General features: G+C 33.1%; 1 protein-coding gene across 17 annotated transcripts in view; it reads right to left on the bottom strand.

Moving 5' to 3' along the window:
* MARK1 (microtubule affinity regulating kinase 1) overlaps positions 1–24,705 on the bottom strand; it is a 147,417-nt gene that overhangs the window by 64,974 nt on the left and 57,738 nt on the right. For 15 of the 17 annotated variants that reach the window (XM_074309214.1, XM_074309204.1, XM_074309201.1 and 12 more), the window contains exons 2-4: positions 20,547–20,750; positions 18,857–18,910; positions 666–714 (exon numbers count right to left, since the gene is read on the bottom strand). In XM_074309214.1, coding sequence (XP_074165315.1) covers positions 666–693 — 28 coding nt within the window. In that variant the 5' untranslated portion in view covers positions 694–714; positions 18,857–18,910; positions 20,547–20,750. Of the gene's footprint in view, positions 1–665; positions 715–18,856; positions 18,911–20,546; positions 20,751–24,705 lie in introns of those variants that run through there. The other 2 variants (XM_074309217.1, XM_074309218.1) reach the window with 1 other exon arrangement.

The following is a 24,705-nucleotide window of genomic DNA, read 5'->3' as shown; positions in this document are numbered from 1 at the left end:
TACAAGGACAGGATCCAGATCTGGGCTAAGCCTGGGGGCAGTGGAGAAGGAATACAAGTTTCTATAAATTAAACAAACAAACAAACTTCTAATAGCCAAGGAGTTAAAGAGAAGATATAAGAGAGGGTAAGAGGTGGCAATTTCTTGATTTTCTTTAATACTGATACAGTGAAGTCTATTCAGCACTTTCTAAACTTAACTAAAACTCAAAAAACCTCAATTTAAAAAGATTTAACTAAGAGATACAAATGTGGTCATATTAATAGTGAGTAGACTATATCTACATTCATTATTTTCAATATAGCTACTGAGTATTCCATTTATCTATTTATTAGCACTTTCTTTTAAAAAAAATAAAACAGACACTTCACTTCCAGATTGATGATACCAGAGATGGGGAATGTGAAAATCATTTGGTCTGGTTCTGCCAAGGCAAAGGCAGGTGACAACCTCCCACAATTTGAGTTCTTTCAGCTAATACTTTTGTATAGTCCATAGAACGATGTTATAAATATCCAAACCCTTTGGCAGAAAAAAGGTTCCCCCACCCCCGGTCTACAATAATCTTTTTCTCTTAGATCAACAATACATATCCCTAAATTCTATCTCCTTTATTTGATTAAAAAAAGAAACCTTATATGTCTACACAGTAATAAAGTACATACCTATATTAGGATGATTCAGTATCTTCATTATTCGTACTTCTCGAAATAACTGTCAAAGAAAATAATTATTTAAATACTCTGTAAAAATTTAAATACGATCTCATTTGAATATAAGGAGCTACACAGGCCCACGCAATTGGAAGAGACTAGTTTACAACGTATTCAATATCACAGTATTGAACTAGATAATCAAGAGATTTCATCACTGTTCCTAATTATACAAACTATGAACAACCATTTAAATTGTCTAAAACTGAGTTTTCTTATCTTCCAAAATGATGACAGATGAGATGATTTCTGAGATTTCTTGTGGAGATGACATTTTATGATCTAATATGTACATACATATATTATTTTTTAAAATTTATGATTATATGATTTAATCTGTAAATGTATTTCTATCAACACAAAACTAATGAACTGTAATGGACAAAAAAAGCCCTAAACTTGACATCCAACTTTCAGGTAATAAAACACTCTATTCTCGAAGCCTTTCTGGTTTGATAGGATTTGCTTCATCTTCGGGGTTTTTCATTCTGGGATCTATGACAGAAGTAATAATGGAATATGCTTCTTGGCTTCCTGAAATATTCTTGCCAATCATAAAATGAAAACTTAACTTTATTTCTTTGAGTCTTCTGAATACCACCTCTTTATATTCTTTGACCACTTATTGATTAGGGAATGACTTCAATTCTTATATATTTGACTCAGTTCTCTATTGGCCTTATTATTAGAGAAATCTGCTGTAAATCCCTTCCCTTTACACTGCCCAGTTTTCTGCTTTCTTTTTACCTTGGCTCCATTGGCTTTATTTGTGCAAACTTTTTAATGTAATCAAAATTATCCTTATATACATTCCTCTATCTAATATTTGGTCATAAATTCTTCCCTTATTCATGTAACTGACAAATAAATTTGCAGTCAGATTTAGAAGTATTTTATATAGTTATTTTAAATGGGATAGTTCTATCATTGCCAGACTTTATAGTAACATACAGAAATGCTGATGATTTATGTGGTGATATTGTTTTCTTTTAAATATCCTGTAACTTTGCCAAAATTGTTAAATATTTCAAATTTTTTTTAGTTTCTTCTCAAGAATGTTCTATTTTACTGTCTGGTTATTGACTATCAAGACAGTTTTCCTTGATAACTTCTTGAAATATCATGTCCAGACTCTTATTGTTCATGGCTTTCAGGTAGTCCAATAATTCTTAAATTGTCTCCTCTCCATTTTCCAGATGGATTTTTTTCCGATAGGATACTTCAGATTTTCTTCTATGTTTTCATTCTTTTGATTTTGATGTTTCTTCATGTTTCCTAGAGTCATTAGCTTTCATTTGCCTAACTCTTATTGTTAAGGATTTTCTTTAGTAAGTTTTAACATCTTATTTTCCTTTAGGCTAATTATACTTTTAAGCACTTCTTTTATTCAGTGATTTTTTTTTACCTCTTTTCTCATTTAGTCAATTCTGTTTTAAAAGGTTTTTCTCTCCAACAGATTTTTTTCTGTCTGTTTTACTAAACTGTTGACTCTCTTTCTATGATTTTTCCAGCACTACTCAATTTCTTTTCCCAATTTTTTTTTACTTTTTAAAAATCTACTTTTAAAATCTTTTTTGAGGTCTTCTAGGAATTGTTTTTTGGGTCTGATGCCAATTCACACATGTAGGTGTTTTGACAAGCTTGTCCTCTTCTGTGTTTTGATCTTCCCTATCACCAAAATAACTTTCTATGGTTACTTTTTTTTTTTTTTTGCTTATCTTCCCAGCATATTTCTTGACTTTTAACTTTAAAGTTAGGTTCTGTTTTATGTAATTTTTTAAACTTTATTTTATTTGTTTATTTTTAATTATAGCTTTTTATTTACAAGATATATGTATGGGCAATTTTTCAGCACTGTCAACTGTAAAATCTTTTATTCCAACTTTTTCCCTCCTTCCCTTACCCTCTCCCCCAGATGGCAGGTTGACCAATACATGTTAAATATGTTAAAGTATAAGTTAAATGCAATATATGTATACATGTATTTTGCTGTACAAAAAGAATCAGATTTTAAAATAGTGTACAATTAGCCTGTGAAGGAAATCAAAAATGCAGGCAGACAAAAATAGAGGGATTGGGAATTCTATGTAGTGGTTCATAGTCATCATCCAGAGTTCTTTTGCTGGGTATATTTGGTTCAATTCATTACTGCTCTATTGGAACTTATTTGATTCATCTCATTGTTGAAGAGGTAGGCTCTGTTTTAGAACTGAAGGGGCACTGTCCCAAGTTTCCTATTTTTCATGCTGATGTTTTCAGAGCAAGTTCTGGAGGAACTACAAATTTTCAATTCTTCCAAGGTGATATGATTTAAGGAAAGCTATGTTTATTCTTCTCCTGGTCTGTTAAGCACTATTTTCCATCAGTCCTCCCTTCCCTGTGGCTGCCAGTGCTTCCTTCCCCTTGTTCTGGGGCTGTGATATAGGCAGTGCAAGGATCATGAACCAATGCCAGTCCCCTGTAATCAAATCCTCTGATTATTATCTGTGGGTACAGAAGCTACAGCTACCATTGTGCACATCCCAAAAACCCATTGCTGACTTCCAGGGTCCCAGCATTGTGCTACACTCTCACTCTGGTGAGACAGACTTTTCCTGTTGACCTTCAAAGTCATTTTGGGGTAGAAAATTATTTCCTCCTAATCTTTAGTTGGTTCTTCACCTCCAGAATTCATTTGTGGGTCAAATGTTTTAATGTTGTTAGGAGAGGAATTAGGAGAGCTCAGGTCCTTATCTTTACTTCACCATTTTGGCTTTGCCTCTCCCCTTTCATCATTTTTTATAGTATAATAGTATGATGTCACATACATATACCATAACTTGGCTAGCCATTCCCTAATTGATTAACATTCCTTCAGTTTTTAACTCTATGACTCTATGAAAAGAGGTGCTATATTTTTGTAAATAAGGCTCTGAAATGGAAATCATTTGGGTGTAGGCCTGTAAACAATAACACAATAGTTAAGATACACATAATAATAGGTGTTTGAGCAAGTTCAAATTGCTTTGCTCAATGCCTAGAACAATTCACAGCTCTACCAACCATTCAGTAATACATATAATTTCCTATAGCCTCTCCAGTTGTCATTTGTCAATTTTGTCAATATGATAAAGGTAAGGTGGCATTTAAATTTTTAAATTTGCATTTACCCATTTATTACTATATTGGAGAACTTTCTCATGTAATTATTTATAATTTGGATTTCTTCTTCTGAAAAATGCCATTTATATCCTTTGATCATGTATTATGTACGGAATGGTTCTCATTCTTATAAACCTGAACCAGTTTCCTATATATGTTAGAAATAAGACCCTGAGTATTTTTTCCCATTTCTATTTTAATTTAAGCTGTATTGATTTTTTTTATAAAATCTTTTAAATTTTATGTAATCAAATTGTCTATTTTGCTTTCTTTGAACTTCTCCATGTCACAAGGTCATGAATTCTTCCCCTATTCACAAGCAATTTCTTCCAAGTTTCTCTAATTTATGTTACCCTTTGTGACTCAATTGTATACTTATTTAAAGTTTTTCTTGCTATATGAAGTGAAATGTTGATGTATACCTAGTTTCTACTAGAGAGCCTTCTACTTTTCCCAAAAGTATTTGTCAAATGAAATCTGCCATAATAGCTTGGATATGGGTAGCTAATACTACTGTCTCACCTTGCTTCTGTATATTGTGCAACTAATTTTTATTTCTTACCAAAGAGCAAATTATTTTTAACGATGACTTTGTAGTATATTTCAATATCTGGTGATACATTGCATGCCCTTCTTTCTTGATTTTTTTTTTTCATTTAATTTCTTTGATATTCTTGATCTTTTGTTTTCTAGATGAACTTATAGTATATTATAATGGTGAATAAAAGATGTATTTAATATGCTGTTTTCCTGCATTTATTTGTGAGCTTTTTAGGTCCTGATACATAATCAATTTTTATGAAGGTGTCAGGTTTAACTGAGAAATTAGTATATTCCTTTCTGTTCCTGTTCAATATTCTCCAGGTCTTTATATATTTAATCTTTTCCAACATTCTGTTCACAAACTTAATTTCTTGTTTATTTTGGGCTTGGTTTACCTACGTCTAAGAGGGGGCACGCTTAGGTTCCCCACTATTACGATTTTATTATTTTCTCTTGTAACTCATTTTAATTTTCCTTTGTTTATTTTTAATTAGGCCTGCCTTTGCCTTGTCTGAGATCATGCTTGCAACTCTTAACTTTTTTATTTTAGCTAAAGTGTAATAGGTTCTGCTTTAACCCTTAATGGTAAAAAATGTATTATTGGGTTTAGCTTCAAACCCATTCTGCTAATCTCCATTTTCTGGGTCACTGTAGAAGGCCAGAACTCTAGAGAAGTATACTTGAAACAAGGTGTTAACTCAGTGGAATTGATGAGATGATGGTTTCTAGTTAACACATATTCAGTATGCTGTAATGATGTAATTTTACTAAGCTATATAAGGGCTGAGGACTAGAAAAAGGACATTCCATTTTTTTTTATTGCCATAACACTTTAATTTGAGAATGTTTATGTGTTTATAATTTTATTTGATTTTCAAGTCATAAGTTAGGTAGGATAGGCATTTTTATGCCCATTTTTATAAATGAGTAAACATTAGGGATTAAGTAGCAAATTCATAAGTTATACATCTGACAGAATCCATATTTCTTTTCTTTTTTTTTAAAAATATTTTAATAGTTTTTATTTACCAGATATATGCATGGGTAATTTTACAACATTGACTATTGCCAAATCTTTTGTTCTAATTTTTCCCCTTCTTCCCTGCCCCCCACCCAAGATGGCAGGTTGACCAATACATGTTAAATATGTTAAAGTATAAATTAAATACAATATATGTATACATGTCCAAACAGTTGTTGATGCATGAGTTGGCCTCATCCATCAGAATTGATCATCATATAGTATTGTTGTTGAAGTATACAACGATCTCCTGGTCCTACTCATTTCACTCAGCATCAGTTCATGTAAGTCTCTCCAGGCCTTTCTGAAATCATCCTGCTGGTCATTTCTTACAGAACAATAATATTCCATAATATTCATATTCCACAATTTATTCATCCATTCTCTAATTGATGGGCATCCACGTAGTTTCCAGTTTCTGGCCATCACAAAGAGGGCTGCCACAAACATTCTTGCAAATACAGGTCCCTTTCCCTTCTTTAGTATTTCTTTGGGATATAAGCCCAATAGTAACACTGCTGGGTTAAAGGGTATACACAGTTTGATAACTTTTTGAGCATAGTTCCAAATTGCTCTCCAGAATGGCCGGATTCTTTCACAACTCCACCAATAATGTATCAGTGTCCCTGTTTTCCCACATCCCCTCCAACATTCTGCATTATCTTTCCCTGTCATTCTAGCCAATCTGACAGGTGTGTAGTGGTATCTCAGAGTTGTCTTAATTTGCATTTCTCTAATTAATAATGACTTAGAGCATCTTTTCATATGACTAGTAATAGTTTCAATTTCTTTATCTGAGAATTGTCTGTTCATATCCTTTGACCATTTATCAATTGGAGATTGGTTTGATTTCTTATAAATTAGAGAAGGACATTCCATTTTTGACCATCCTGGTGGCTCTCCCACCTTCTCCTCTAAGACCAAGGACTCGGCTGATCTCTAGATCCTCCAGAAAGCTAGCCTGAACATTACAGGTCACTTTATTCTATTCTCTTATATTTTTCCTTCTCTTTTTTTTCCTACTCTCCTTTTAAAGAAATTGTTTTGTTTCTGACTAATCTCTCCTATAATCTATATTTCTATTTCTTTCCTGTCCTTTAACTTCATTCCTTCCTATTTCACTCTTGGGTGAAATGCATTTCTGTACCGAACTGCTTGTATATGTATATTTGTCCCTTTGACTAGTTCAGATATGAGGTTCAAGTATTTTCCAATCCCCACATTCATTCCCTCTTCCTTTTTGTATAGACTTCTACCTGTACAACCTGTTTATGTAAAATAATCTCCTCCATTCTACTTTTCCTTTCCTCCCTCATTCACTGTATTCTTCCTCCCCATTCTTTCCAATTTTTTTCTATTAAAATCATCACTTACTTCACATCTTTTTTGATGATGATAAAAGCACTGGAAGAATGCTTTCTGACCAATTTTTACCATCTACCCATGGTAGAAATTACCCACATACCACAGGGTCCAATTCAATCTTTTGCCCTTTCCAAGATTATTCTCTTTTCCATTAGTTAAATAATTTAATCTCTAGGTTCGTATCTTTCTCTAGGTATCAATTGTTCTACTTTTTTAGGAAATCCAATTTCCCTTCTCCTGAGACAAGATGCTGTCTACAAAAGAACATTTTCTTAGAGGAAATGATCTCCTTGTTCAACAAATCCACCTTACCCCCCTTAAAACTGTTGTCAATTAGTCAAGTCTGATACTTCCTGCCCCAATTAGGAGTTTTCTTGGCAAAGATACTGGAATAGCTTGCTATTTCTTTCTCTAGATCATTTTAGCTTGTTCTGAGATAGAGAATTAAAAGACTTACCCAGAGTCAAACAGTTGGTATCTGTCTGAGGCTGGACTTCAATTTATGTCCTTCTTAAATTCTAAAACCAGTACTCTATCCACTGCGCCTAGTTGCCACAGATTAGATAAGCACTAAAGTTCTAATTCATCTGTGTTTGTCTCATACACATTACACATTCCTCACACCCTCTCTCTGTTTCTCTCTGCTCCATAGAACTGTTGTTCAATGTCTCTTTTACCAATGAATTGAGACCTTTCATTCTCTGTTTTAATCCCTCACTTCTATCTCTTCCCATTCGCTTGGAGATTCTCTTCTTGATGAGAAACTATAGGATTTTCAATCCTTCATTATTCATTTATAGACTTGACTAGGTAGAGCACATCACAATTTTCCTTTGTACTTTACTTCCCCCTCTTAATTTATGCAGCCTCCAAATCTACAATTTTGTCACATAAAAATATTTTGATTCATTTAGTATATGTGTGTGTATGTGAGGGGGAGTTTAAGGCCTGCTCCTTTACTGCCAACTTTTCTTTTTTTTAAATTTTGCTTTCTTCTTCTTTTTTTTTTTTCCTAAACTAATGCTCTGTATTTATTTTTTACTCCAAAAGATAGTAATTCACTTCTAATTTTAAAGAAATATATAGAGACTGAGTAATTTATTTCATTACTTATTCCTTGGCAGTTGAATTTCTTTACATTTCTTGTGTTTCTCTTATTTAGAATACAGAAGCTGAATATTATACTCACTTTTTTTCATGAATGCCTCAAATGTTTCTTTTTTCCTTTATTAAACAATCCATCTCTTTTCATTAATGATTAGGCAAAGGTTTGTAGTGTATACGATTTTGATTTCTATCTTATGTTCTTTTGCTTTTGAGAATATATTATTCCATAATTTGTTGTTCCAAATATGAAATAGGTTGTGGTATTTGAATTTGATTTCCAGGTTGTTGTTTTTTTTTTTTTAAAGAGGTCTTTCTTCTTATTGTTTAAAGAATTTGTTCTTTATCATTAGAATTGTTAACAACTTAAATTTAAGTGTTTTTTTTTGGGGGGGGGAAGGATTCTGGAGACAAATGGAATATTTTTGATTTGTACTTTGCTATATTCAGAATTTTTTTGTGGCAGTTTATGCAGTTTCTTATCTACTATGGAAATATGGCTTTAGAGGTTAATGTCCCTTCCCTCTCTTCTTTTAGCTTATCTTTCATGTCAGTATTTTTATTTTCCAAATCTGATGATCTCTTTGGTAGTCAGGTAGGTGGATGAAATTTTTTTTGGTTCTGCTTAATATTCTTGTTATTTATGTTCTTAATCATTTCATGTTCTTTTGGGATTTCACAGTGTTTTTTTTTTTTGCTTTTTTTTTTTTTTTTTTGAGAGGGTAGGGGTGGTTAAATTTTGTTCCAAATTGTTCTCTTCTTTCCCTCTTCAACCCCACCTTAGAGAAAGCCATTTGACATAGATTTATATATGTAAAACACACTATGCATACTTTTATTTATCAGTTCTTTTTCTATAGATGTATAGCATCTTCCTTACAGATCCCTTATAATTAATTTGAGTATAGTATTCAGAATAATTTGATTGTTTAAAATTATTCTTTGAACAATATTGTTGTTAATGCATACAATATTCTTAGTTCTGCTCACTTTTTATTATTTCATGTAAATCTTTCCATATTTTTCTAACATCAATCAGTTTATCATTTCTTACAACATAGTATTCCATCAGTATCATATACCACAATTTTTTCAACCATTCTCCAACTAATGGGCATTCTCTCAATTTCCAGTTCTTTGTCAACATAAAGAGAGTTGCTGTAAATATTTTAAAACATAACAATTCTTTTTCTTTTCCTCTCATTTCCTTGGAAACAGACCTAAGAGTGGTATTGCTGGGTCAAAGGACATAGAAAGCTTTCAACTCTCTGGGCACAATTCCAAATAGTTCTCCAAAATGGCTGGATCAGTTTACAGTTAAACCAACAATATATTAGTGTCCCAATTTTTCCATGTCCCCTCCACTATTTGTTATTTTGCCCTACTATCATTTTAGCCAATCTGATAAATGTGAAATATTTCAAAATTGTTTTATTTTGCATTTATGTTATTAATAGATTTGAATAATTTTTCATGACTATATATAGTTTTGTTTTCTTCAACAAAAAACTGCCTGTTCAGAACTTTTGACTATTTTATCAATTGGGAAATGGTTCATATTCTTTTATATATATATATTTGAGACAAGAGCTCTTTACCTGAAAAACTACAAAATATCCCCTACCTCTTATATCCTCTCGTGTGAACTTTATGCTTTTCTTCTAATCTTGGCTATATTGGTTTTATTAGTACAAACCCTTTTTAAGTGAATATTATCAAAATTGTCCATTTTATATCTCACAATGCAATGGTTTACTCACAAATTCTTCTATCCTTACGTTTGATAGGTAACATATTCCATGTTCTTCTAGTTTTCTAATTGTTCTGTCATATAACCATTTTGTCTTTATCTTGACAAATGGTATAAAATATTGATTGTACCCAGCTTCTACCAATCTGCTTTCCAATTTTCCCAACAATTTTTCTTTTATCAAACAGTGCAATCTAGTCTCAAAAGCTCAAATCTTTACATTTTTCAAACACAAGTTTATTATAATCATTTACTACTGTATATTATACATTTACTCAAGGTTTTGTTGTTCATCAGACATTGCTTCAATTTTTTTTTTGGTTGATATTTGGAGAACTTTATAACCACTTTTATGTTTAAATAATCATCTAATTTTCTTTCTAATTTTGGCATCTTTCTCTACTGATTTATCTGCTTGTGCTCCAGGTTTTAATTTGAACTTTCTTCCTCTTGAATTTCTTTGGTAATTTTAGCTTTTTATCTTCATATTCCTCACTTTTTTGATTCTTCTCCTTTTTATGAGATGTAGATTGCAATTTTTTATTCAGTCTTCTTCCTTTTAGGAGTAATTTCTTTCCACTAGTCTTGATCTCTGTTCCCAGTAACTTCTGAGGAAAAAAATCTCCATCTAGATTTCAGCCTTCTTTCCAGCAGACCTCACATAGCCCTAGTTCTACCTCCGGTTTTCCTTTTCTAGTTGGCCTGAGTCAGTATCTACTATATTTTACAGGTTTATAAGAGGGTATATGGATATTCTTGGTAAAGTCTCTGCATTTAGAGATTTCTTAATCAGGGGCTTGCCTAGGTAGAAGAAAAGCCAGCTTCCCCTACCCCTTACATACATATTCCTCATATGACTAGGCAGAAGCAATCTGTCCAGCATGTTACAATAGTTGAGGAAAAATAAGAAGTAGAGAGTATCAGCAAAGTTTCTGAGAGAGAAATCACTGGGTTCCAAGAATCCAAAGGATTAGTATGGTTACCTTGCCTGAGAGGGTAAAGTTGGTAGGGGAAATGCCTTAATAATGACAGTGCTCCAGTATTAAATAAGTTATATTCATCGGTTTCTTCTTTTCTTCTCCTGGGAATTCAGCAGCAATTTTTCTACCACTGATGTAGAATTCCTCTTTTAAGAAGATTTAAGAATTAGTGGAAAATGGATAAAATGTTGAGTCTACCATTTTATTGGTGAGATGACCAAATAGGATTTCAGCTTATTTTACTAAGAAAACTGAAGTCATCTAGTCCCAAGTTGCCTCTTGTCCAATTATCTTCATTACAAAATGCTTGATTTCATCTTCCAATCTGTTCTCTTTCCTCAATTTCTAAAAAAAGAAGTATCCTTTCTTTTTGCCAAAATCAATCCTTCTATTAGTGTTCAATACCAACTCTCCTCCCTACCTTCTTCAGCATACTGTAAATTCAATTATTCCCTCATTCTCCCTAATCTTCACTTTCTATCCACTAGTTCCATCCTTATTTCATAAATTAAAAAAAATGCTTCAGCCTCTCCCACACTTAGAAAAATCATCAAGAATGTTTTATTATTTTTATTTGTATCCAGCACATATTAAACACAATAGATTGATTATTGATTGACTTCAGACTTGTATTTTCTCTATGATATTGTTTACAGTGTAGCCTGTAACTGAATTCATCCAATTTATTGGATTCCAAATGAAACTAGCATTTGCTTGCAAATTCCAAAAACAAAAGAACTAAACTAAAAAAAAAAAGAACTAATCTTAAAAAAAAAAAAATCTCTTAGAATTAATAATATTGTTCTAGAGTCCAAAATGAGGAAAAAACCAACACAGATGTGCTTTGTTTCTCATGCTGAACATATATTTTCATGATATAAATCTAGAAATATATATATATATATATATACATATATATATATAAAAAATCTAGAAAATATGGGCAATAATTTAATCTCATCTTAAATAATTTAATCTCATCTTAAATCTATGCAGTTTTGTGAATGAAAAATAAACTAATTCAGTGAATGTTATTGAAAGCTATTTGTTCTCCTCATAAGTTTTTTTTCTAAAATGCAAAGAAAAAAACAACTTTGTGGTTTTACACTAATGAAAAGTAACAATAAAACTAAGACATGTTAACCAAATCATTTTCCCCTCTGCATCACATATACTAAGTATTAAAACATGCTACAGAATTTTTTAAATTTGTAGAATTTATAAGCTATTTAAGAAGCTGGAATAATAGCTCAACATGCTAATTTCTAGGCATAATGTTTTAAAAACAAACTTTTAAAAGCTGAATACAAAACTTCCTAGAACAATTCTTTTTAAAAAATCATTTTAGAACATTAAAACTATTAATTTTGCATTTTCATATAGTCAAATTATTTTTCCATGATAACTATTTTGCCCCAATAATAATCTAAAAAGAATATGAGATTCATGACTAATTCGATTTTATTTAATTTATATATCCTAATGAATTGAGGCTTATAAAATACTTAAACTCAAAATGTTTTTCATGGAAAAGGAAATGCATTGATGAATCTTTCTTTAGTATACTTTTATAATTTGAAAACTAGCATTTATTCCAAACAATAGCCCATCTGGTACCCCAGAATCCACTTTGAATCTAAGAATTAATAATTCGCTTGCAGATTTTCAAAGATCTTCAAAACACTAGCTAGCTTCTACAAAACTTTATAGAATGATAATCAATTTGGAATAACAAATTTGAGTCTCCTTATTGTCAGAAATACTATTGTATTTTCATATGTTATAATGTTTCAAAAGGTTGTTTCTAAGTTTTCCAATATTATTCTTGATTGAAGCTCAAGGACCCCTTATTTGCAGGGACATTAGGGCATTATTTCATCTTTTAAGAAAAGGAGGTAGAAGCTAGGTAAAGATGGGCTCATTCCTTTAGATCCAAATAATCAGCTCTTAAGAATAGAAGTTCTCTACTTTCTTCTATTCTCTACTATACCTGAGTACTTGTTTAAACTATATTTCCATCCAAAGGGATCAGGGAAACAGAGTGATTATTTCAGGAAAAGAAAAAGAGAAAAAGACGGAACATTTGGTAGAAATCTCTCGGGAAAGCCTAACTAAAGCTATTCAGAAATTAATGAAAGAATTTAAAAGTTTTTTTATAGTGAAATATATTGTCTTAAATATTCAAATGGTTAACAAATTATTACCTTCACCTCACACATATAAATAAAGAGAAAAAAGAATTTTTTCTATTTACATATCAAGTCATTAGTACCTAAGTTAATATCTGTTTTGTCATTCACTTTAAACGTTAGCGTGATTTCATGTTTTTTTCTGAAAAATATCACTTAAATGTTTTAATTAGGCATTTACTTTTATCAGTTTTTTTACTTTCAGTTTTTAGCTGAGGAAAGAATTTCCTGCTTTGTTATAAATGTTTATGACCCTAACTTAAAAGTACAAAGTATAGGAGTACTAGTTGGCAATTACCAAAGGACAAAAATAAGAAACATAACTTCCTAAATTTCCATCAACTTAAGGCTGTTCCTGGCAAGTTTGTAACAATATTCTGACAATGCATCAACAGATTACAAATTCACTAAGGCAAAAAGTAGACTATGAGGATTATTTAAAAATGTGAGTAACTTTTATAGAAGTGAAGGATTTCCATTTAGCTTCTGTGCTTCTCCAGTGATAGGATATACTCTCATTATTTCAGAAGGATAGGATTAAAAATAGATGCATAAAAATCAAAATGGAAAGACCTCCTTGATTTTCCTGCCTCAGTTTCCCTGAATTGTTCTGCCTCTGTTCCTAAATGTTCTGCTGAACCCCTCCCTCCTAATCATCATGATCCAGCTAAGGAGAAAGACCTTCTACCTTAGACATCATGACCCTAGACCTTCCCTAATTATCAGAATGTCCGGTGCGCCTTCCCCCATTCTGTCATTGTTCTTGATCCCAATTCATCAGAATGTCCAGTGCCTCCCTCCACCCTGTCAGAATCAGATTGATAGTCTGTTCCCATTCTCAGTGCTCTGACTCTACCCCTTCTTCCATCTACCCTCTGGTAGCTTGGAACCCCGTGCATATATATATATGTCACTGAGAATTCACATTGGATTGCTGGATGCTAGATTCTTGGAGACAATAGTCTCATTCAGTCCTAGAACCAAATCATGAATCCATTTGATCCCAGTAAATCTCTCCCTTTCAAATAAAATATTAAAAACTCTATCTTGCCTCAGTTTCTCCAGCATTACAAATGCTCATGAATAGTATCCTTACTACACAAAGACACTGCTACTGATGCACTCCCATTTCAAACTATGTACTGAACAGTCCAAGTGAGATGGAGTGGGTCAAAATGCAGGTCTGAGTTTCAGGAAGTTCTGTGATCCCTATTCCCAGAGGTCTGTAGGGCAGAAAAAAGGCAGAAAAGATCTAAGCTTCAGGAAGTTACATGTGTGACCCACAGAAAGTAGAAAGCACTGCTGACCATTGGTTAATGGTTACTTCCTTTTCAGTCCATCCAATGAACTCAATCAAGTCTTTTGTTATTTAACCAAATTCACTAGGGCCAGGCACAATGCTGGGAGATGGGAGCTGAGGGACTCTGGGTCTGCCCTGCTGGCGTGCTTGGGCCTCTCCTTGCAAGGACTGAATAAATGCTTTCTGTTTGTTTCTGAAGATGCTTCTGAGTAGTCAGTTTGGGTAAGGGGGTTTAGCACCCACCCTACACAGTTCTAACAGTACTTATAAAGTTGGACTAACATGACTTCACTCTTTCCACTTGCTCTTGTTGACAAACTGATGCTTTTGGGATAGCTGGTTAAAGGTAGAGAACAATCCATGAACAAAGAAAAAAGGGAAACCAACATTTATCTAGCAAATTTTACCTTAAATTGCTTCTAGAAGTAATCTAATGTTTTCCAACTCCCTGACAACAAAACATGAGTTCGTAGTCCTTTATGGCTCAATTGAAATGCAAATTTAATTCATTCATTAATTCAACAAACTCTTAAGTAAAAAGGTAAAAAATATCAAAGGAATCAATAAAAATAGCAAAGGAAGATACTTTTAAAATACAATTGTGTTAAAAGAAAGGATTAGCAGGAAGATTTCAGAAAAACCTAGGGAGTTTATGAACTGTTTCAAAGCAAAGTAAGTAAAACCAGAATATTTACACACAGTAACATCAGTAGAATAAAAGGATCAATTGTGAAAGACTTGTTATTCTGATCAAGACAACGAGCCAAGTTAACATCAAAGGACTCATGATAAAAAATTCTATTCACCTCTAGAAAGAGAACTAATGAACCGACTTTCTCAGCATTTCTTGCCTTGTTGTTGTTTTTGTAATATTACTAACATGGAAATATTTTGCATGACTTCCCATACATAATGAGTATCATATTATTTGCCTTATTAATAGGCAAGAGAGGGATAGGAGAGAGAGAAAAAAAATTTGGCGCAACATTCTAAAATATCAATGTTAAAAATAAGTAAATAATTTTTAAAAATTTAAAAAAAAAAAAAGAAGAAGAAAGAAAGATGTGTATGCCTACTGTACCTGGAAAACTTTTCCCTGTTACCAGTAGGGGCAGCTGGGTGGTACAATGGATAGAACACTAGTCCTGAGTCAAGAGGACCTGAATTGAAATCTGGACTCAGACAATTTTTTACTAGCTGTGTGACCCAGGGCAAGTCACTCTTAACTCTAATTACCTCAAAAAAATAAAAACAAAAGCCAGTCTGAGACTGTCTATATTAGCAATAGCTACCATGTAGGCTTCAATTTTTGTCTTCATAAATAACAGAAAAAAACCACAAAATGGATGGGCCACAGAGTTCAACTGTAGCACTAGGGACAGCCAGTAAGAGATTATGGTGATGAGATTTAGATTTGGAGTACCCAAATGAAATTAGGGTTTCTAGTGGTCAGGGAGTTAAATGAGGTCTAGTGATGGTGCAAGGTCCTCTTGTAAAGGAATTTATAGACCCAAAAACCTAGATTGATAAAAGAGGTTTATTGTGGGGTTTGAAAGTAAGGTTAAAGTCTAGTTAGTAAAAGATGTTAGGTAAAGAGAAGAGGGCACCAGAAACAGGATTCCAATGAGCAGAAGCTCCTTGGGATGTCAAGCATGGTATAGCTGGCATGTTTGGAACCTCTGCAAAGAGAAGATTTTAGTTTGGCTCCTTTTATAACGAGAGATTTAGCTAAAGAGGGCCTCTGGGTGGAGTCCCAAATTGGCTCAGATCCTATGGGGGTTGGGACAAGCCTGGATTTCCTATTGGAATTCAAAGGGATACTTTTGTGAGTCAAAGGTCCTAGCTTCTTGAATTGATAACATCAGCCAGAAGAGGCTGGGAGTAATCTGAATCACAAATCAATCAGAAAGGATCACAAATCAATTTTTTAAAGGGACCACAACCCACATCAATGGCACTTATAAAAGAGGCCCTAGTTGGAAATCAACATCCTTGATCAGAGCACCTAGAGCTGGCAGAAGCCATGAAGTGGCAGTGTAGCCAAGAGAGCAAAAACTGAGGCCATAGCAAGAAGAGAAGAAGCTACTTCTGAATACCGTGGCATCACTATTTCATGAACTGATGATAAGAATGAGGTGATTGGCCTATCACCCTTCATAAAGGACATCTACTATTTTTTGGCTTTTAGCCCTCAAGACATATAGGATGACAATGAGAATTCATGTCTGTCTTAGTGTTCACGTATTTCAGCAATGTACACAGATGCAACTAGGGAATATAGTCATATTCAGGAACATGTTTAGATAAAGATAGGTTAATAGCCAACAAATATGTACACCTAGATAATCTCTACATTATGAATCTACTGCTACAACAGATCTGAGTTGGTTCTTAGTCACAGTCTACTTCAACTCAGCAATGTGCTATTTTGAATCAAGAAAAACATATAATCCAAGAAGATTAGAGTGAAGGAGGAACTACCCTTATGGAATGAGTGTATACTCACTCTCATAGAAGAAAAGCTAAAGTAAAATAATCATATTCTTATTGATCAGAAGTTTTATATTTAATGTAACATTAACGAGGAAACCCCAAAACTCTGAAAAATCCTTAAAAGAGAAAAAAAACCCTCCTTGGACTCTGCCTCAGGGAAGGGACTCCTTCCCCAAACTCACAGAATTCAATTCAAATTTTAACCCTGACTGAAACCCAGTCCTGAACCAACCTGGGACTTCACCCACAAGCGCCCTTCAGCTTGTAGCCAAAACCCCCTAAAGGGCCAAGCTGGAGCCCTCTCTTTGCAGAGGTCCCAAACATGGCAGCCTTATGCCTGCCATGTCAAAGGATTTCTGCTACTCTGGTTACTGTGCTTTTTATCTCTACCTTCAACTTTACTAACTAGACTTTACCCCATAAAAAACCTCTTTTATCAATCTAGGTTTTTGGGTCTGTAAATTCCTTTACAGGGGACTCTTGTGCCGCTACTAGACCAAATTTAACTCTGTATCCTTGTGCCAAATCCAAAGGGGTTGCAGAGGAGCTCTATTTGACATCCTGTACCCAGAACCTGCCACTAGACCTCAATTAAACCTAATTTCATTTAGGTATTCCCCAATTATAAACCTCATCAATATCAGATGTTGTATAAATACTCAACTTAAAAGTAATATGTGTTAAGATCAATTGCAGTGTTAAAGAACACAAAACACAGAAACTATAGAGCATTTTACAGAACTGGAAAGCTCTAAAAACTGGCATATCTGACAAGTTCAAAGACAAATCTTTAGCCTAATAATCATAATAAAGAAGGAAGCAGTTGAAGATATCTTTCCCAACAAAATGTAAATTTTATGAAAGCAAGCATAAGCATAGTTTTATTTTTGTTTTGCAAACCCAATGCTTAGAAGAGGGCTTGGCATACTGTAAAAATTTGATAAGTACTTGTTGATTTATTTACTTTCCTAGGATAAAATTCTCTTTGCTTTAAAAGCTCAAAGCCTATTCTTGTCATATATCCTGACAAGGACTGCTAAAAGTTGAAGAAAGAACACTTTTCTTTTATCTACAAAATTTTGCTATAAACATCAAATACTTTACTTTCAAAGTTGCATGTTTGTTTCGAAGTAATGTAACTTTTGTGTTTTCAGGTTTCAAAAAAAATCATAGTAAAATGATAAGTGGCATTTGTTTGCTTGGCAGCCTCTTACATTTCTTCCCACTGTGTCTTACCAACTTTTAATTATATATTGTACTTCAAAGAGAATTAAGAGGTTCTTGGCTTCAGTATATAGACTATAGCTGACCGTATCAACACCACAATGATTGCAGAACTATGAAAATTAACTTTCAATTATATATTTGGCTATCAAGAATTTTCAATTTCAAAATATGGTGGATAACAAAGCCTTGCCTATGTTTCATATCATTCAGATATTTGAACAGTAGATAAAAATTAATGAATTTGGCTACTAGGGACCTGCTTTCAAATTCTAATTATGTCACTTACTACCTATGAATTCTAGCCAAATTACTTACCTTCTCTGGGCCTCAATTTTTTCATCTATAAAAAGAAAAGGTTGTACTGGATGACCTCTAAATTCAACTCTAATATTTTTGTCCTATGATCCTACATCTCTAATAATTATTTGATAACTCATAAGTAAATACAGGCTAATAAACTCTGCCTCCATTTCTATGTGACTTTTAAAAAACTGAGTATGGCATAAATTTGTGCTTTTATCTACCCTTTCTCTATCTCTTATGCATTTTTTCCCCAGATTTATTTTGTGCAGTTGCTGATGGTAACAACTTTCCAGAAGGTGGAGGTCTAGGGACCTGCCAAATGGCCTAGCAATTTATATTTTACACACGCACGCGCACACACACACACACACACACACACACACACACACACACACACATACACACTCTCTCTCTCTCCTCCTCAACTGTCTTATTTTTCACAGTATCCTAATTAGCAATTTTGAATAATTATAAGTACAAAGACTATCTTTTCCCCCTTTCAAAGTCATCTTGTTTTGAGGATGTAGCTTATATTTAGAGTTAGCTTATATTCAGTTTCAACACACTCTATTTTAAAGAAATTATATTTATACATTTTTTGAAACAATGTATTTTAGTAGCATCTTCAATAAGAAATAGAGACTGTGAAGTCTCTTTAACTTCCTTTATACAATATACTGCCTTTAAACAATATTATTATTACTGACATTTTGAAATAAATATTTACCTTTTGTAGACTGGTGGGATTCAGCTGAGTTTTATCTATTATTTTTACTGCAACCTGAAAAAGAAAGTCATGCAGTTTTTAAAGATTCTTCTAACTTTTTTATTTCCTCCCCATGACACAAATAAATATTTATTTGTTAAATGCTTGACCACATAAAAGTCTTCAAAAATAAGACTGTCACTTCTTTCTTAGTCTAGAGAACTAGCAGTTCTCATACTGTGGACCTCTGTTGTTACAAAAAAGTCTAAAAATTTCTGTGTAACAAACATTATTTTGATTTTTATCATCAAAAATATGTAAAATTCAAAATTTTATTAGACACTTACTATATTCCAGGTACTGTATTATGTGAAGAGTATATGAAGGTAAAAATGAAACCGTCTTTAAGAAATTCACATATCACTGGCTAAATTCACTAAATTAACAAAATGCTTTCCACAGAATAAACAATGCCTCACATATACGTTTATAAATATTTCAAATGTATATAAGGATGATTAATGATATATTTATTCATTTAAGAGCATTATTAATGTTTTATCTTCATATTGTTTTTTAATCAACCAATGGACACTAACAGTACAATTACCATTGTGGGAAAATGCAAAATATTTTATTTTAGAAAGAAATTCTGATGTATGAAAAGATTAGAAACCTCAAAACTAGGTACAAAATTGTTTTTACCTTTTACTCTCTTAATAACTTATAAATGCATATGTACAATTAATATTTGTCTATTCCTCACTCATATTCAACTGGAATCAAAGGAATGTAGCACTTCGTTTTAAATTTCTGTCTTTTGGATTAAAACCATCCTAAATCTTACTGTCTGACCATGTTCTTGCTGACTATTTTCATGATTCTAAATCTTCAATAGACTTCTGAATACTAATTCAACAAGGTTTTTATTTGGGATGATAGGCTTATTTATATATGACATGATTACATAATAGCATCAATAAAATCATTAAGATGAAAAACATGATAATACAGGCAAAGAGAAAAACAAAAATCATTTAAATCTTTTAACAGGTGAAATTCTTACAATGTTCTAAAAAAATCTTTAAAATATTACAAATATGATATATTCTTTAACCCTTACACACTAAAGTGTCAAATGTCCGAGACCACATTTGAACTCAGGTTCTCCTGACTTCAGGGTTAGTGCTCTATCCACTGCACTACCTAGCTGCCTCAGATTTTTGTAATTTCAAAAGAAATTTTAGACCTAATTATAAATTAAATAGGAAAAATATGCTCATTTTAAATAAAGATTGGCTAGCAGTTTCTAACAAATTAAGGAAGTAGATTTATTCAGAACTTAAAATTGCAATCTGCTTCTTACCCAGGGTATACTCCTATCCCAAAAGGGAGGAGAAAGCATTGTCAAGCAAGCATTGTTGCTTTAAGCAACAAGAATGAACAGGAGTTGGTATAAAGTCTAACAAAAGTTCAAGCAACAAGAGCAAATACAGATCCCAAAGACTATAAGTAGATATGAAATGAAAGAACTTCCTACTCTTCCCCACTCAGAATCAAAATGTCAATTTTAAAGCCATGATATTCATCAGTTCACATAATTAAGAATGGACTATTTTGTAGCTTCCATATTTCCCCCAACAAGACAGTTTTTTGAAGAAATTTATTAAAAGGTCTGTGGAACTTTAAGAGTCTTAAAAGTGAAACTTACCTCTCTACCAGTAAGAACATGTCTTGCCAATTTCACTTTGGCAAAATTTCCCTTCCCTATTGTTTTTAGCAAACGATAATTTCCAATGTGAGGCTGTTCGTCTGTAGCAGACGTAATGGAATTTCTACACCGTGGTATGTTTTGTCGGCTACTTGATTTGGTAGGCTGGATATGTGGTTCAGTGTATCCATCAACAGATGTATGCTAAAAAAGAAAGTTATAAAATTTTATGTTAATTAATTAATGACATTAAAAAAAATATGGCACCACTCCTATAAGGCCCAGTTTTACCCACTTAGACTTTATTGTCTTGAGCATGTAACATATAAAGAATACTTACATTTAAGAGGTTAAGGACATAGTATCAAGGTCATTTTTGTTTCTGATTCTCATAACTGACATTCTGGCAATGTCATATATTCTGACCCCAAACATTGTCTCTCCCTGGTTCCTGGTTTCTATTTCCAGGCTCTCCTGCCTAAATCCTGCCCTCAAATCCTCAAATGCCCTCAAAGGTTTATTAGCTTAGTATCCTGATCTCTCCTGTTTGAGCTTTAATTCCTTTAGCTATCTATAGTTCTTTCCTCCTAGCATTCATCTCTCTTTAGATCATCCCATAAATTAGGCATCTTAGCTACTTCTTTCTTCCTGTGCTCATCCTGCTTAGACGATGGATTCTGTTTCTTTACTTCAACAAGGATCCTAGATCCTAGAAAGTACCTCAGAGTCTATTTTGCCAAACATCCTCATTTTACAGGGAGGAAACTGAGATGCAAAAAGGCAAAGTAACTTTTCTATGATTACATAGGTCATAAGCATCAGTCAGAATGTGCACTCAAATCTTCTGACTTCAGAGTTGGTGCAGGTGTGCCTTCATCAGAGAAGATGTTATGTTCTATCAGCAAAACAGAATTTAATTAGCCCCCCAAAAGGGCAAGACACAAAATTAGAGACTCCACTCCACATGTTCATAGGGACCATTTGTGTCCAACCTGTGGCAGAGCATTCAAGATTGTATAGATCTGATCAACCACAGTCTGGCACACTGTGACTCAATTCTAACATAGTAATGTCATTTCAAGAACAAAGGACAATAACTAACCAAACCAAACCAAACTGCTGGCAGTACTGGTGTTCCCATTCCAAAGCCAGGAAAGTTTTTTTTCTGAGCCACCTCGGATATACTTGTAATAATCTCCTATTAAAACCACACCATTAGTCTGGGCCTGCCTCATTTGTTGCCAATGAAATCCCAGGTCTGAGAACTTCCACTATTTCACTATTGAGTGTGTACATGTGTGCACAGATACACATACACACACTATAAGTGCTACAACACTACACTGAACCATATATCTGGGCAACAATGGTAAAACTTGTTAAGTATATCATTTGGCAAATTATAGAATAGAACTTCTTAACCGGGGTGGGGCATAGAACCTCAAGGTGTCACACTGGATAGGGATGGGGAAAATACATCTTAATTTTCATTAACCTCTAATTGAAATTTATCCTATCATTCAATCATTAAAAAAGTTACTCTAGAAAGGGCTTCCTAGTCTTCAGAATACCCTTAGCATCGATGACATTAAAAAAAAAAAAAAAAGATTCACAACTTCTGTTCTAAACAGGACATTGAAATTTTACATAAGATGTTATGACTTCAGAGCCTCTAAAACTGAAGTGAATACAAAAAGCAGCAGCCTGGCAAGTAGAATCAGAGTTGGAAAAGACCCTAGAAATCAATCTTTTTGCATGCATACAGCTTGTAACCCTCATTTCCAGGTTAGGATTACCTACAGAGGTTAATACCAAGTCTATCATAAAAGAACTTATAAATCCTTTGTCATTCATTATTTACAAATGAGAAAATGGAGGCTGGGAAAAAAAACCTGGAAGAAGAATTCTTGAAACGGTTGCTGTCAGAAGTTAATAATAAAAAATTTAGCTACAAGATTAGTTTTTTAGCCAGAGAATCAGGAAACAAACTACAGAAAGGAATGGAAGGACTTTAATAAATGGAGGGAATCCTCATATTATAGCTGAAACCAAGATCCTTGAAAAATGTAAGTATATACGCATAAATAAACATACTTAGGACATATGTTTGGGAAAATTGAATTTCTTGAAATCTTGAACTGCTGAAGCCAGGAACGTGCTGCAGACTTAAACGTGCAATAGCAATGTGAAGTTGCAAAGAGGAAACTGTAGGTTTGACATGAGGAAAAACCTTTCTAACAGTTAAACTACCCAGTGGTGGAACAGGCTCTCATGGGGGATAGCAGGCTCCCCTTGAACGAACCTGCTTACAAAAGCAATGGCTGGATGCCTGGTCAGTTGTGTTTGGAGATGGGGTCTTTATATTGTTATAGAAGTCAGGTATAGTTTATAGTTTGGACTGCAGTGCTTCTGTGTGTCCTTCTACCTCAGACCATGAGTCAGAAAATAAGGGACAAGAATAAATGTATTCACCACTGCATTCAACCCGATAGTTTTACATTCTAAGAGAATTTAGGGACCATATTTGATTATATTGTTATGTAACTACATTTGGTTTAAAAAAATCTGATATAAAAGGATGCTCAGCTGTAAAATTAAGTGCCCTAGGTATTTAGAAAAAAAGGGGGGAGCTCTCTTTTCTAGAACCCTAAGAGTGGCAGAGCCAAAGAAATCTTCGATCTTTCATTTTATAGATGAGAGAAATGGTGTGGAGAGAGGGTAAGCGATTTGTCCTGACCATAAGAATTAGAGGTAGAATTTGAACTCAATTCTGTGATTCCTCAGAGGGGCTGCATCTAGAAACCAACAAAATAAAAGAGATAAGAATAAAGAATCATTCAAGACTTTCAGATTATATTCTTTCTTCAGCACAAAGCTTGCCAGTTGTGTCAGTGTTGCCTCTTCATTCTACCAATATTTTGCAAACCATCAGAATACTTATTAGCTATTATTATTATTTAGGAAGATGAAAAATTATAGAGTCATTTTACAAAGACATCCCTCAAAATCAGCTTTCAGTTTTGTTACTTGAGAGTTTATCCAGATGATTCTTTTTACCTAGAACTCAAACATTATGTCATAGAACATTACTTCATGCTGAGGAAGAAGACACTTTTTAGCCCATCATATCATCTACCCTAACCTCAAACTGAAAATTGTAATATTTGCTCTTCTTTAGTGAAATTTATCACTAAATATATCACTAACAGTGACTTTAAAAAGTCATATACTATCTGAATTTATCAAGGATAACTAAATGCTCTCTCTTTATACTGCCTTACTGATGGTAACTTATTAACTCCTTATTATTAATCATTTTTGTACTGTTATTTCTAGTACAAGATTACTATCCTTGTCTAGGAAAATAGAAGTGTTCCTAACTTCCCATTTTCATTCGAGTTTATTCGTTTTCTTGATACCAATCATCTGTTTTGTTATAGACACATAAGTCACTTAAAAATTAATTCTTGAACAACTAGTTGATTATCAGTTATTACCCCATCTGTCTCTAATAATGGTTTTTAGACCTTCTCCCATTTGTGTATGTATGTGTGTGTATGTGTATAACACATACATATCTTTTTGTTATTCTTAGTTTCCCACAGTAACCTCTGAATTTATTTTGAACTTTGTTTTTGTTAAAACAGAGCTGGGTCTTATATTTGTCCCCTAGTATTTATCTTTGTTTTCAATCTTCATTTCCTATTTTTGTAAAATCTAAATTGGTTGGAAAGTTTTCTGTGTCTCTACATTGGTCTTGTCAAACAATGTGTTTTTCTTCCTCATTATTTCCTTTTGTGTCACCAGAATTTAATTCCTGATGACTAATTCCCTTCCCTCACTCTCATCTCAGGTTACTTCGCCTGAGTACTTTTTTTTTTTTTTTTCTTTTTTCAAAAGCAGCTTTGGGAGTATGTCAGACCATGTCCAGTTTTCCTTTCCTCTATCACAAAAATTGTATAGTGATCACTTCAATGTCTTCAAATTGTTTCTTATTTCTATTCTAGCAATCAGTTTTTCCCTGTTAGTAAAAGCAAATCCAATAAAGGATTTCCTTCATTTTGGTTCTTCCACTTTTTTGAAAGAGTAAGTTATTAATAAGTCAAGTCAAGCTGTTCTGCTTTTAGCAGAGAAAAAAATCCTAGAAAATCTGTGGGTA

This window comes from Sminthopsis crassicaudata, chromosome 4, assembly GCF_048593235.1.
Source record: "Sminthopsis crassicaudata isolate SCR6 chromosome 4, ASM4859323v1, whole genome shotgun sequence".
Classification (NCBI taxonomy): Eukaryota; Metazoa; Chordata; class Mammalia; order Dasyuromorphia; family Dasyuridae; genus Sminthopsis; species Sminthopsis crassicaudata.
Note: the sequence above shows the minus strand (reverse complement) of the source record. Positions and strands in the feature narration are given on the sequence as shown.